The sequence below is a fragment of the Thalia democratica genome, chromosome 9, assembly GCF_965202585.1.
Source record: "Thalia democratica chromosome 9, ktThaDemo2.hap1.1, whole genome shotgun sequence".
Lineage (NCBI taxonomy): Eukaryota > Metazoa > Chordata > Thaliacea > Salpida > Salpidae > Thalia > Thalia democratica.
The window spans coordinates 15,752,066-15,767,759 of record NC_139173.1 but is presented as its reverse complement, the minus strand read 5'-3'; the positions used below and the strand labels follow the sequence as shown (position 1 = coordinate 15,767,759).

The 15,694-nt window shown below is 31.1% G+C and overlaps 2 protein-coding genes across 2 annotated transcripts; both read left to right on the top strand.

Moving 5' to 3' along the window:
- Positions 1 to 1,800: 1,800 nt before the first annotated feature.
- On the top strand, positions 1,801 to 3,237 carry LOC145844844 (Y+L amino acid transporter 2-like). Its single transcript, XM_082952263.1, has one exon. It carries the CDS (start codon positions 1,801 to 1,803, stop codon positions 3,235 to 3,237), a length of 1,437 nt encoding a protein of 478 aa, XP_082808389.1.
- A 9,577-nt stretch (positions 3,238 to 12,814) lies between these two features.
- On the top strand, positions 12,815 to 13,323 carry LOC145844843 (histone H2B.1-like). Its single transcript, XM_082952262.1, has one exon. It carries the CDS (start codon positions 12,934 to 12,936, stop codon positions 13,321 to 13,323), a length of 390 nt encoding a protein of 129 aa, XP_082808388.1. The 5' UTR covers positions 12,815 to 12,933.
- Positions 13,324 to 15,694: the final 2,371 nt, after the last annotated feature.

Sequence of the window (15,694 nt, the reverse complement as noted above, 5' to 3'; positions counted from 1 at the left end):
ATACTTCCGTAATAACAAAAGTACTATTAGCAAACTAAATTTAATTGCATCAGATTATTATAGAACTTGTGTATATATACAAATTGAAGACTAAGTTCGATATTTTGCTTCGTAAAAATATGTTATCTATTACGAATTTAGCTTCTTGCATTTTTATAAAAATCTATACGGGTATTGACTTATTCATAGTCTAAACATCAATAAAAACAAAAGTTCTAATGTACCATGGAAGTTTATAACTATTCTTTACTATTTTAAAACAGTTTTTATTTTGTTATATAGCTTTTAAAATGTGTAAAAACATAATCTACTGATTATTTTTATAAGTTAAGAGAGTTATCTTAATTATTTGCTTGTTTAATCGAAATAAATGTTTATATGATAACTACATTGTCTAACAATGAAAAAATAATAAACAAAAAATAACGCTTACGAATTGATATGAAGTTTTTTAAATAAGCTATGTTTAGTTCAAATTAGTTTTATGATTTAATTCACTGTCAAAACATTCTAAGTTTATTATTAATCAAAATAAAATAAGGTAACAACTTTCTTCCATGAACTTTAGAAAAAAGTATCTTAAAATAAGAAATAAAAAATGTATTTATATTCATAGTTGATTATACTGTTGTAGTTTATTTTTTTCTTTAATTAGTTTTAATTATTTAAAACTAATACAAGATGGTTGCTAGAAAGTGTTCTAAAATAAATACATACAAACTTAAAAGTCATTTATTTTTTGTGAATTTGTTTTTAACATTGCAATATTTTTAGCGCACATATTCACATAGCATATAAGTGTACAGGGAGTGTTTTTTGCTGTAAACTTACATTTCTGTTCGCGTTTTTTTATAATATTTTTGTACGTGTAGTTGGTAAAAGTTACTTTGATTAGTTGTAAATTGATTTATTTATTAGCAAGTAAGTTCAGGTAAAATTAAAACTTAAGGCTATTCAGTGCTAGTAACAACTAGATTAGTATATAAAACATGCATCATTCTACTGTTTTTAACTTAGTCAACTAAAATTTAAGATATTTTGAGTATTTTAAAATTATTGCTACTGTACATAAGTCATAAAATACTAATACATAAAGCTAATTGCTTGAAAAGTTAGATTTTTTTAGCAATTATATCTTTGTTTTATAGAATTAGTCTAAAAACTTTAATTAGTTCCACTTTAAAGTCTTATTACTGTGTTTTAAATTATCATTAGATTATATAATAAACAAAATAAAATACATAAAATTTATAATTGTTAAATAAGTTTATTCTTAAGGTACTTTGACTTTTTTTCTGTTATATTCGTAATATATTTATATCAAAGCAGTTTTAAGTTTGAGTACATAAACTGTCGTATGCTTTTAAATTAACTAAAATACTAAAACGTTTAGCACCTTTTAGAAAATTTTATTTTATGAGTGCTCTTTTTCATGAAAACTTATACAACTTATTTCTAATATTTTTTGGCTATTACAGTGTATAAGTTAGAAAAATATGTATTTGAAAGCAAAATAGTATGTTTTTACTTAATTCGAAAGTTTCTAACATTTAAAAAATGTATCAAAAAACTTATCTACATTTCAAAAAAACGTAGTAACTATTTTTTAACTTTATTAACAATAATTTATTAAATTTAGGACGGATAAAGCACAACCTTTGCAAAAAACTACTATAAAATAAATTTTATTGTAACTAACAATGATGAATCTAATATTATACTATAACTAACTTATATCTATTTACTCAATAAATTAATTAACCTAAGTTGATAACTTTTTAACAGAACATTCTTTTTATTATGACGAATTCAGTTGGCAACAAATCCACGCAAAGCTTAGCTCTAAAGCCGAAAATAGGACTATTAAATGGAGTAACATTGATAGTCGGTAACATTATAGGTAGTGGTATTTTTATCAGTCCAACAGGCGTGCATTCTTATGCTGGATCCGTCGGTTTAAGTCTTATCGTTTGGTTTCTCAGCGGTTTGTTCAGCATGGTAGGAGCGATGTGCTATGCTGAGTACGGCACAACTATAACAAAATCTGGCGCGAGTTACGCTTATATCTTAGCGTCTTTCGGTAAATTTTTAGCGTTTATCAGGTTATGGGCCAGCGTCGTTATAGTGGAGCCATCAGTTCAAGCATCTCAAGCTGTAACGATGGCCAAGTATATTTTCAAACCTTTGTTTATACTTTGTGACGTTCCGATGGCTCCAGAAAGATTGCTTGCCACAACAGCAATCTTGTTTATAACAATCATGAACTGCTACAGTGTAAGGTATGGAACAAGAATTCAGGATTCTTTTGCCTATGCAAAAGTTTTAGCGCTCATCGCCATAATCGTAGCAGGAGGAATATCAGCCTTTACGGTTGGCCTGTCTGAATCGTTTGATAAACCTTTTGAAAATACTAATACCAATCCATCAAGTATAGCATTAGCCTTCTTTTCAGGTTTATATGCATTCGCTGGTTGGGATACTTTAAACTTTATGACGGAAGAAATAAAAGACCCCTATATAAACTTACCAAAAGCAATAAAATGGTCAATGCCTATTTGTACAATAATTTATCTTTTAGCCAATGTCGCATATTATATTGTCTTAACACCAAGTGAGATGTTAGCTTCAGGAGCTGTAGCTGTAGAGTTTGCGGGCAAAAAACATAAAGTTTTTGGCTGGATAATTTCTTTATTTGTAGCCGCATCTTCTTTTGGCGGACTTAATGCCTCAATAATGATGTCATCACGTCTGTTTTACGTCGGAGCAAGAGAAAAGCAGCTTCCTGACTACTTTTCGTTCATTAGCATTCAGCACCAGACGCCAGCTCCTGCAATTATACTCAGCGGCCTACTAACATGTTTCTATCTGTTTGTCGAGGACGTCTTCGTGCTCATAAACTATTTTAGCTTGTGCTACTGGCTGTTCGTCGCACTCTCAGTGTTTGGCATGGTCAAGCTGAGATTTCAAGAACCAGACATACATCGACCAATCAAGTGCAGTCTCGTTTTCCACATATTATTCAGCGTGTGCTGCGTCTTCCTCGTGGTTGCTCCTTTCATTTCAGATACATGGAACTCGTTGATAGGACTCGTTTTTGTACTTTCAGGGGTTCCAGTTTACATATTTTTCATTCACCGAAACCCACCATCATTGTGCAAAAGAATCAGCCGTTCCGTCACTAGGACTATGCAACTTTTGTTCCCAAGTGCACCATCATCAATTGAGCTAGATAATTAAACTCTATTGAGAAAGTTTTTTTTTTCTATTTTTAATTCATAATACAAATTTTTGTTATAAATTACATATTTTTCGTGTTATTAGTTTTTAACAACTTCTTATTACTTGAATTTTGAAAAAATCAAAGATATTAGGAAAAAAATTATCTATCTAAAACAACTGTGGTGAAGTTTAATTTAACAACGAAACTAGTAAAAAACTTATACTATTTTTTACCCATAAACTTATAGCTGAATTACTAAAACTTAGATAAGTGCGAAAAATAATACTACATGCTAATAATGTTTGTTAATAGAGGTTTGAGCAAAAAAAGCTCGGAGTATAAAACAACAATTTCCAAATAACTTATTAAAAACTATTGTTTTATTATGTTAAACTTATAATACAGTTTTACAGGTTCTTAGTATTGCAGGTGTATTTGTACTATAAGTTATAAAAATTGTTCTTACTACTAATGAGTTGTTTAAAATTATTTTTTAATAAAAACAGAAGTTAAGCTTTTCTTATTTTTCCTATTCTTATTTATTCTTTTAATTTGCCAAGACTTAATTTTAAGTGATAAAAAAAATCAAAAAAATAGTTAATTATTTTTTAAAGCTTAAATCAAGTTCTATGAATTATAGAAAAAAGTTGTATACCCGTATAAGTGTTCACTAAATTATTTTTTTAAATACAAACTTTAAACTTACAGGAAAATAAAACATTGATATTAAAAATACTTGAATACAGTGTTGTTAGTTGAATTTATTATAAAGGTGTTTAGTTTTAAATTTAACCAATCATTGTTGCAATTATTTGCGCTTCTTCATAACAAAGCTTATAAAAGCTGCTAAAAGCTTTATATTAAAAAACTACCTGAGTTTGTTTTTTTTGAATAAAAATTTATCACAAATTTCAAAGCAGTATATTTTTGTTAACACTGAGATTTTAAATAATCTTAGAGTTTTTATTTTTTAACTTAATAACATATATAATAACATATATATAATAACAAAATATAAGTGTGTTTTTGAAAAATTTATAAAAAAAAATTATTAAGCGTTTTATTATTAGTACATAAAACTTTTAATTTTTTAAGGTTTTAATATATTTTAAGCAGGTTTTAAAATAAATAAAACAACTTATCTTAAAATTTTTTTCTTAGCAAAATTTAAAGTTTGCATATTTTGTACAGTTTAGATACTGAGTTTTGAAAACGTACGAAAAGGGAAAGGTGTATGTAAATTTATAAAAACACCAAAACACGGATAAAAGTTCATGAATAAAAACAAAAAAATTACTTTAAAAATTTTCAAGAACAAAAACTTTGAAGTTTATAACAAGCTCTAATCTTATTTATAATCAAACTAGTATTCGGACATATACGTTTACCTATAATCAATAAGCTATCATTATCTAATGTACAGTAAAAATTTTTGTCATAATCTGAAAATAATTCAACTTAAGGGTATTTTTTAAAGTTTGACTTCTTGTTCTTTATGTATACACTTTTAAACTTGTTTTGCATTGGAATACTCAATGTAGATAACTTTGTTTACTTTTTCTCATTTAATCAGTTTGTATTAGTCTTAAGCTATAACTTTTACTAAGACGTAAATAAAATCATAAAACTTGTAAAAGGCCAATAATATAATCATAGTTGTTTTTATTTTTGTACTGGATTAAGTAAAGTTTTTCAACACTTTTATTTCTTATCGTTTACGTTCTGTAACCAGTGGAGATATATTTATTTCTTCAGTATTCAAAACTAATTAATTTTGTTAACTCCTGAATGTACTGGGTTTTCATTAATTTAATAAATATTGTATAAAAGGGATCGGAATTATGCAGCCTACGAAGTACTTTTCAGCTAAATGCAAACAACTCAAAAACATTAAGTAGTGAAAACTTACAATTAGTCTCTTAAATTAATAGTTACCTTTTACTAGCACTATAATTGCTTATTTTATCACATTTTTGGTTTGATTGCACTGGTTCAAAATAGTACATTTATTGATTTCTTCAATTATTTATGAATTAGTGGGGCTCCCCGAAATTTTTTTTTAACAGTGCGGCCGTTGATTTTTTTTCGCCCTGCGACTTATAAAAGGCTGCTGATCCCAATCCCAAGTAAAAACAGAGTTGCTAAAGGTTTATTGTAAATTTCTTCAACGTTTTCTTCCATATTATAAAAACATGTTTTCTGGTTAATTTTTGTATAAAATTAAAATTAAGTTTTTAGAATTGTCTTCAATGGTATAACAACATTGAAATATCTTGCTAAGCTACTTTTAATGTGTTTCTTATATAAAAAAAAGTTTTCATACAATCGTTTAATCTTTTTGATGGATTTTTTAAATTTTACATATAAAAATTGTTTAAAACTTTAAGTTTTTCTAGGTTTTTTAGTGATTTTGTTCACAATTCCAGTTTTTTGTCCAAGTTGTCAAATTCCAGGTTTTTTGTCAACCTTGTAAATAACAATGTTTTTGAATATAAAGTTGTAACAAAGTATTTTTAGTGTTTTATACAGGGTTGCCACGGGTCAGGATAAGTCAGTGTTTTTTGGAAAAATTCTAGCTAAGTCAGTTTTTTGAGTCAAAATGTCAAAGAGTCGGTTTTTTAGCTTAAAATGACAAAATTTTAAAAATTTGTCAGTTCTAATTTACAAAATTCCCTGATTTTCAAAGACTTAAAATGGTAACAGAAATAATTTAAAGTCAGACTAAAACTACAAAATTTTCCTAGAAATTAACTTACAAAATCAATAAATTCCAAAGCTCTCAAATGGTAAAATTAAATAAAAATAATCCTTTACAAAGTCAAGCTAAAACTGCAAAACTTCTGGAAACATGTTGAACTGTTACCCTTGTAACGCCTCTGGCTATAAATTAAATTCAGCATAAGAGTTTTCTCTAATTAGGGTTTTTTTAATTTGTTAACTTTCTAAATTGCCGCCTTATAAATAGATTATTAGATGTGTGGCAGCTCAAGGTTGACTTTTCTATGTGCTAAATTGTGAGTATTGTTATTAATCTCTTATTTTTAGTTCTGTCTCTTAAATTGATATATTTCTAGTAAAATTAAATTGAAATTAATTTTACTTTGGTTTTGCATAAATTTGAATAAATAAACTTTGCTGTTTATAAAATTAAATTGAAGTTATTTGTACTTTGGTTTTACATAAATTTGAATAAATAAACTTTGGTGTTAATACTTAATTATATTGAAATTATCTGTAATTTGGTTTTACATAAAATTGAATAAATAAGCTTTGTTGTTGATAATTAATTAAATTAGCAAGCAGCTTTTGGTACTCTTATAAATCTCTGTAAATTACAAACCAACTTTAATTAATTTAAAATAAACTAGTGGGCCACACCTAACTCTTGGTATAGCACAATGAGTAACAGATCCAAGCCCATTAAAAAGGATAGTATGTTCTCTAAAGAGAACATACATCATACTTTAAACAAGGTCATCAACCCCGAAACTCGCTGTAGCCAACGTAATATAAACAGAGGGATTAACAAAAGGGGTGTTGACTCACACTCTTCGCGCCGTAGCCAACCTGGTCCATCAGACCAACCACAAGCAACGTGCGAAAGATACCCTATTTGATCAAGTAGTTGTTGTATGTAATAACTTTAGTATTAATAACCTGTAGCAAGATCACTTCCATAGTGAAATTTTGAATAAACACTAAAGTCTATTTTCTAAAAATTTAGAATCAGATTGCTTTTTGTTGAAGTAAGTTATTAAGATCTTTATAATAAATAACTTAATTTACAGGGTTTCCACTCGTTTTTTCCAAATTTATTCAAGGTTTTTAAAAGTACACATTTTTGGGTCTATGTTTAGTTTAAAGCTAGTTTTTATATAAGAAACTGTGGTAAATAGTATAAAAAGATTAAAAAGATACTGTAATGTTACTTTAAATGTGTTTTTTAATAAAAAATTTTTTGAAGATGACAAAAAAATCTTATTCATATGATAGATTTTTTATTTCAAATCGGAATTTTACTACTGAAAATATTAAAATTATTAAAAATTCCAGGTGTTTTGATCAAAATTCCAGGTTTTTTTCAAAATTTCTCAAACTCCAGGTTTTTTTTGCCTAATTTGTCGAATTCCAGGTAAAGTGGCAACCCTGAGTTTAGTATTTAATGTAACAAGTTTATGTGTATGATTTATCTCTTTAAATATTTTTTCCAACTAAATTAAAAAAATTTATATTAGTAAAAGCAGATTGCATTATTTATTTTTGTATTTTAAAGGTTTCATAACAAATAATAGGAGGAAGTATTTTAAAAAACAGACTTATGGTTTACTTTTTTTTATATAATTAAGTATGTAAAGTAAATAAGAGTGGAAAAGTATTTATTTGTTTTTTAATTAAAGTTTTATTTTAAATGTGAAAAATTGTTTATTCTATATAACAGAACATGATCTAATTTACTTATTTGTAATATTTTGTAGCTCTACTACAGTTTTATTTAAATTAAGAGTAGATTTTTTTAATAGAAATTCTCAAAATCAAGGTTTTTATTTAATGATATAGAAAATATTTTATATAACAGATATGTAGTTTACTTAATTATTTTTTTTCAGTTACTTAACTCTGTAAAGCTAATCATAGTAGATTACTTTCCAGTTGGTTTTTAGTTAATTTTTTTGATATTAGCTGGTATTAAGTAGTATTTTGTATAACAGATATGCAATAAGTTTAGTTCGTAATTCATCATGATTTCATAAATAGTGCATCAGTTTAAAGTTTTTAAAGAACCCCACACTTTTTTATCACTTATGGTTACTATTTCATTACATATGTTTCTTTATTTTCGTTTGTTTTTGTAAGTTTTATTTAATATCATGGCTATTTTTCAGTATACATTACAACATAAAACATTTTGTTTTTAGTTTTAACGAAGTTAATTACAAATGTTTGAATTTTAATATCATGTTTTGTTTAGCGGAGTTATTTATAATTTAGTTTGAGTATTTTAATTTAAAAAATTTCTAGCTAAGAACAACTAGTCTAAATATATTGTAAGCATTGCGTGAAATATATTCTAAATATATTGTAAGCCTCTAGTGATCGGCCATAACCAGGCCGATCACTATTTAGCGCCGGATAATGCTGACGAGTTCAATTTGAAACAACAAAACGAAGAGCTCAAAGCTCTTTTGAGCGATTGTCGGACAGCGTTAGCCAAAGTTACACAAGAAAGGGAAAGAATAAACATGGCCGACGCACGAAACAACAGTTGTCAAAATAATTACGTTTCACCAGCGTTTGACGCTTTGAACATGAGGGAGGGCCAATGCTCGCAAGAGTACAGACCCTCTGTCAGAAAAATGACTAATTATGATTTTGACAAAATGGCGAATACGCGATGTAATAGAGGGCCAAATTATCTACCGACTTTCAGAAATTCCAACACCGAAGAAGAACGTCATGTGCAACAAGCACCTCCCACCAACCAACTCATACATCAAAATGAAACAATGATTATTAAAAATGAGCCGGTTAGGGATGAGCGGCGTATACAAGTGATGCCTGCCCCCGAAAACATCAACACTAGAGACAGTCGGTACCCGGGACAGTCTAAATTTTGCGACTACCGTGAACCGGTCTACAACAATTTTAACGATAATTCGTATATAAATGTTAGCGATAACGATCTCGAATGTAAGTTCCATCGGTTTAGTAAAATTACTAACCCTCGTCAAACCCTGAACTATTTCATCGGAGAGTTTGAACGGTTGAACGTCACAAACGATAGAACTAAATATAATATCATAGTCGGAAAATGGGTTCCCGACGAAGTATCTCAATACTACGGCTTGACCAACCCTGAAGATCGTAATTTTCAGACGTTCAAGGAGTTTTGCGAGAAACGTGATAATTTACTGACACCCATTCTCAGCAAACCTCCAGTTCACACGAGCAAAACACCGTTCAGTGTTTACCCAACCGAGGCTACTGAATGGGCATATGCTAAAGAAGATGATCGTGTAAAATTTTTCCTATACTATCATGCACCCGTCTCTCTGAAAAGCAGGATTGAAGAGTACTTCTTAGAGGACCTGTCACAATTCAAACGTCGTGTACAATCCATCTGGTCCCGCCAGGATGACGACTACTACGCACGGAACCAACAAGTAAATTATGATAGGTCAAGAAGAAACCAAAACCAACGGGTTAGTAGGCGTCGGAATAACGGGAGAGATAATTTCCCTGACCAAAATTACATAGATGATGGTAACTACGATCAGAGTTTCGACAATCGAAACCAAGATCATGGTAACAATGGGAACTACACCCAAAACTCCAATAACCGAAACCGGTACCACGGAAACGGTAACAATAACAGACGAAATTACAACGCTCGAAACCAGAATTACGGCAACAATAGTAACTATGGCCGTAACGCCAATGGCAGAGACCGGAATTACAACAACGACTCCGGTAACGAACGTGATTATAACAACAGAAGGAACTCCAATGACGATTACAATGACCACCGTGATGTCACCCATTCAAATGAGCCTCCTTCCAGGCCGAATAATGTTAACAATTACCCACGACAGGGAAACTCCCTCCCACCCTCGCAGTAACGCGAGGCTCAGGGGGTGGGGTTAAAAAGTCTCGTGCTAGATTCGCCGAAGATACCCCAAAAGCCTGTAATATAGGTTATGGCCGATCTGACATATCTGATTCTGTACATATTTCACAAGAGGGAAATTCCCTAAATTCAAATGTATATATCCCGGAAACACATATTGATAGAGATCTAGAGAGGGAACGCAAACATTATACAGGAAGCAAAAATTCCGTTCCTTCACAGGATGTAGATAGTGGCGGTCATCAACGCGAAATTGAGATTACCGTCGATAAGACGCCAAACATAATCCCTGTTGTACATAAAGAAATGAGTACGCCTGGTTGCTCGAAGAACTATCAAGAAACCAGTCAGGTTAAAAATTATAACTTACATGATGACGCTACGATAAATAAAGCGTTACATTCAAATGTCCATGATGAGGACAAAGCCGAGCCAAATTGCTCGAAGAACCATTCGGAAAATGATACTCCGAATGAGTATTCCCTTCATAATGTTTCTAGAGAAGAAACATTGATTTTTCATTCAAATGTCCATGATGAGGACAAAGCCGAGCCAAATTGCTCGAAGAACCATTCGGAAAGTGATACTCCGAATGAGTTTCCCCTTCATAATGTTTCTGAGGAAGAAACATTGATTTTTCATTCAAATGTCCATGATGAGGACAAAGCCGAGCCAAATTGCTCGAAGAACCATTCGGAAAATGATACTCCGAATGAGTTTTCCCTTCATAATGTTTCTGAGGAAGAAACATTGATTTTTCATTCTAATGTCCATGATGAGGACAAAGCCGAGCCAAATTGCTCGAAGAACCATTCGGAAAATGATACTCCGAATGAGTATTCCCTTCATAATGTTTCTAGAGAAGAAACATTGATTTTTCATTCAAATGTCCATGATGAGGACAAAGCCGAGCCAAATTGCTCGAAGAACCATTCGGAAAATGATACTCCGAATGAGTTTTCCTTTAATAATGTTTCTGAGGAAGAAACATTGATTTTTCATTAAAATGTCCATGATGAGGACAAAGCCGAGCCAAATTGCTCGAAGAACCATTTGGAAAATGATACTCCGAATGAGTCTTCCCTTCATAATGTTTCTAAGGAAGAAACATTGATTTTTCATTCAAATGTCCATGATGAGAACAAAGCCGAGCCAAATTGCTCGAAGAACCATTTGGATAATGATATTCCGAATGACGTTTCACGTTATAATGTTTCTAGAGTAGAGACATTGGTCTCTCATTCGAATGTCCATTGTGACGAAAATAGGATCCAAATCTGCTCGACGAGTCCCCAAACATCCCTGGGAAAGGAGGAGGAGCCTCCCAGAAGAACAGGAGATACAAAAATTTTTCCTGAACCACCGGAACCTGAACCTCCACCTGAACGACTTTGAGTAACTTGACGGTTGGAAAAATGAATAACCGTCACCTCAAATCGCAACTTTCATTATGCGACTGTTTCTCAAAATAAACCTCGAGAGAAACCTCGATTTCAAACGATTTCTATGGTTAATAATTTGCAAATTTTTTTTCATTATTAAAACCATATTTTAGTGCATAATTTACGTTACTATGCATTAAACGTTAAATTCTCTGACATCTACAATTACGATTCTTTGTTATAATACATGATACTTCTAACCAAACTGAAGTTGCATATTGTATAACTTTACCAAATCGAAGCTAACAGGCATATGTAAACGAAGGCAAATGTTTTTTTTTTCATTTGCAAACAGTTTAATTACGTTTTTTGACATCTCTTAATGGCAAACACAGTGTATTTAAAACTCAAATGTTTTCTTAAGTGATATAAAACAGCTTCGAGTTTTAGCCAATTTCGGTTAAACCGTAAAAACGGCAAAACGAAATTTGTTTAACTACTAGATTTAGTTACGTTACTTTTAAAACAAATTTCATTTCGCAGCAAATGCATTACAATAACAACTACTGAATTACAAACTGAAAGCTCGAACGTTGTTTTTAAAATGCTTCTGTGTGAAAATTTTATCGAAATTCGAACAAAACATTGCGTTGTAAATTATTGCCACTCATAAACTTGAATCGAAACCTTCTGTTTTTACTTCAAAAATTCAGTGTTTGTAAATTTCTTTTGCAACCACAACTATAAAATATTTTAAAGGGAGTAAAAAGTTGAAACGTTCCAAAACTTTAAACCAGAATAATTGATAAAAAATTACAACTTTTCAACGCCATTAAAAAACGTAAAATACAGCTGCATTTATTTTGAATTGCTGAAGTCTAGTAATAGATGCTTAACTTCGTGGGAAGTCGTAAAGTTCGTTTCATTATTTCAATTGTTTTTTTGTTTGTTACGTAAACATCGAAACAACCAAAAATAACTTTAACGATTGAAATGAAGTTACAGACTACCAAAAATAATACATTAAAATCACATTAGCGAGTTCGAGACTAATTATCATTAGTTAATTACCGAACACTTTGCTAACGATAACAAATTTAGAAAATAGTAAAAATAATAGTTGTCGATATTCATAAACAAACCAGTGCTTAAAAGTTCTAGTAATGAATAACAACTAAACCTTAATTGAATGGCGTACAACGTTAAAAGTGCATCTAACTGTAACTAAGGTAATGTTGATCGCATAGTTATGCCGAGAAATTTAAGTACAATGAATGAACTACAAACTATTGAACTTTAGCATACACTAAAAACCCAATAACTCGACGAGAAGCATCAAGTTTCACTAACTTTCTTCATGTTTACAAAACAGGTCAAAAGTTTAGTGACTTCCAAACTTACTTGGTTTTGTTCGATAATTAAATTAATGGTTTAGGTTTCTTCAAAAGTTTTTTTTTGATTAATAGTGAACTCTTCACTCAAACTCAATGACGATAAAGAATTTAGAAACTAGCAATAAGAAACTACTAAGTTCAACTTTTGGCCTTTTAAGTTCTTTCGAGTAAATTTTTTTTGATACATTTTTATTGCTCGCATATAAAGCGCCAAAAGTTTATTGATACTGCTTGAAAACAAGACGCGATGGGAGTTCACTTAGTCGTTATTCTCTTGTGCACTCACTTGTAAATTTTTTCTTTTGCAAATTGATGAATGCATTTCACTCTTTAAATTCATTCACAATGGCAGCATCCAAAGGTAGCAAGAAAGCAGTAAAGAACGTCCCAGCTGACGGTAAGAAGAAGCGCAGGGCTCGTCGCAAGGAAAGCTTCAGCATCTACGTGTACAAAGTACTCAAGCAAGTACACCCCGATACTGGAATTTCGAGCAAGGCCATGAGCATCATGAACTCTTTCGTCAACGACATCTTCGAGCGCATTGCCGCTGAAGCTTCACGTTTGGCTCACTACAACAAGCATTCAACCATCAGCAGTCGCGAGATTCAAACTGCTGTTCGTCTGTTGTTGCCCGGTGAGTTGGCTAAACACGCCGTATCTGAAGGTACCAAAGCAGTCACCAAGTACACCAGCGTGAAGTAATCCAGAAGAAAAGAAAAAGACGTTAACAATTGACAATTAAACGCACGCGAATAACGCGCAATAGGGACCAATTTTTTGTTTTTTTTGATTAACTCTTTATTCTTTATAGCACTACGTTTTATGGAATTTTTTAGATAAATTTTTCTGGAGCTATAGACAATTTAAAAAAAGTAAATGTTGTTAGTATTAATCATTTCACTTTAATGTATTAGTGCTTAAACTTTTAGATAAATTTTTCTGGAGCTATAGACAATTTAAAAAAGTAAATGTTGTTAGTATTAATCATTTCACTTTAATGTATTAGTGCTTAAACTTTTTAGATAAATTTTTCTGAAGTTATAGACAATTTAAAAAAGTAAATGTTGTTAGTATTAACCACTTCACTCTAATGTATTAGTGCTTAAACTTTTTAGATAAATTTTTCTGAAGTTTTATAGACAATTTAAAAAAGTAAATGTTGTTAGCACTAATCACTTCACTCTAAAGTATAGTGCCCTTAACAAGTTTTGACTTTTTTTAAACGTGCGTTTTCTTGTTAATTGCCGTACTGTCCATGTTTTAAGAGTTTTACAATTTCTAAAATTTAACATCTAACAGAATTTTTTAAAGTAATTCTACTTTGTGTATACTCTATATCAGTATTCATATTCTTTACAGATTAAGATTTTCGATAATTAATCGATGATATCGTATTATTGTAAATTGTACCACTCATATGTGTTTTAGAGTTTTGATTATTAGATATTAAAAACTTGATTTTAAGGGTTCCTTAAAAAGTTTAGAACGTTTTTCAGATGATGTTGTCTAGCTGTTATGTTTTGTTAAATTCTGCAAACTTTACCTTAGTTTAAATTTAAAGATTCTTTAATACCAACCATTGATGTAAGTTGACGCTACTTTTACGTTAAACTCTACCCATTTCCAAATCGTTACCATTACAATGGTTTGTAAACTATTTTCTGTATTTGTGAATTTGTTTGTGAATTTGTAAATTACTGGGTTATAATACCTTTGCATGCTTAGTTTTTCTCTTTTCACTTTTTTGCGTTAGTATTATCAAAGCTCAGGGGTAATGGACCACACAAATCCACGGCATTTCAGAAAGGAGGGCCCTGTCCTGTTATTTCTTTTAAAAAAAATAAAAATGAAAATTTAGGGGATAGCAGGTGGCGGTGTAAGCATTGCGCCTGCTTCGCACTGCTTTTGTGAAGAGAAGAGAGAAATCTTTTTTCTTCGAAAAGCAGACTGCATAAAAATAGACGTCGCAAGAAGGGCGTAGGCTTTTATAATCACACTCAGCGAAGAGACATTCTTATTTCGCAGTAAGCGAAGGCACTTTTATTACACATTCAGCGAAGGGACATTGTTATTTCGCAGTCAGCGAAGGCTTTTGATAATAACACTCAACGAAGAGACATTTTACTTACACAAATAAGCGTAGGCATTTTACGTTTACAGCCAACGAAGGTTTTTCGTATTAGGCATTTGTTATCACTTAGAGAGGGCTTTGTTTGATTACAAATTAAGCGTAGAGGCTTATTTTTCACGTAGCCAGTCCGCAAAAACGTTTGATCGAGAGATTGAGTTTCAACCCGAAACGAATACCGGCGTTAGAAACCAGCTCGAGACGTCTAGTAGTAGTCAGCCCAGTGATTTGTTGTGGTAACTTAGTTCCTGAGCTTTTGTCCTGCACGAGTGTGAGTGTCTTTTTTTGTATCGTAATAATAGTTTAGGTGTAAAATAAACTTTGTGTTAACAATTCTCTATCTAATAGTTTTATTTAACTAACTAAGTTTATAATTATCTAAGTTAGAATATAGTAAGTTAACGGTCGATTACGAAAGTAGCATTTGTTAAGTATTTTCTAATTTGTAATTGACTACGGTAAGTGGTCATTATTATACTAAGTCGAGCCTCGACTAACTATACCTCGTTTCCAGTTCGCATTGCTGAGCTCATTCTCGGTTAAGTGCGGTGAAAAATCAACAGATCGCATTACTGAGTCCCAACTTGGTTAATTGCGTAAGAATTCGTACCAATTCGCATTACTGAGCGTTGACTCGGTTAATCGCGGAGAATTCTTATCTGTTTGCATTTCTGAGTTCTATCTCGGTTAATTGCAATTGATTTCTTCACGGAAACTCTCTGATTGGTTATTCCCTTGAAGTATGAGTTCCAAAAATAGAAATCCCAAGGCCATGTCAACAACCCACATCACTGGCATGGTCAAGAAGCACACCAAGCGTGCACACTCGGCCGATAAAGCGTCAAGCTTTAAGAGGCGAGACCAACAAAGTAACTCCGAGCTGTTAGCAGATTCTCTCTTACCAACATCCAAATCTAACACTGCACAAACTGCAACTACAAATCA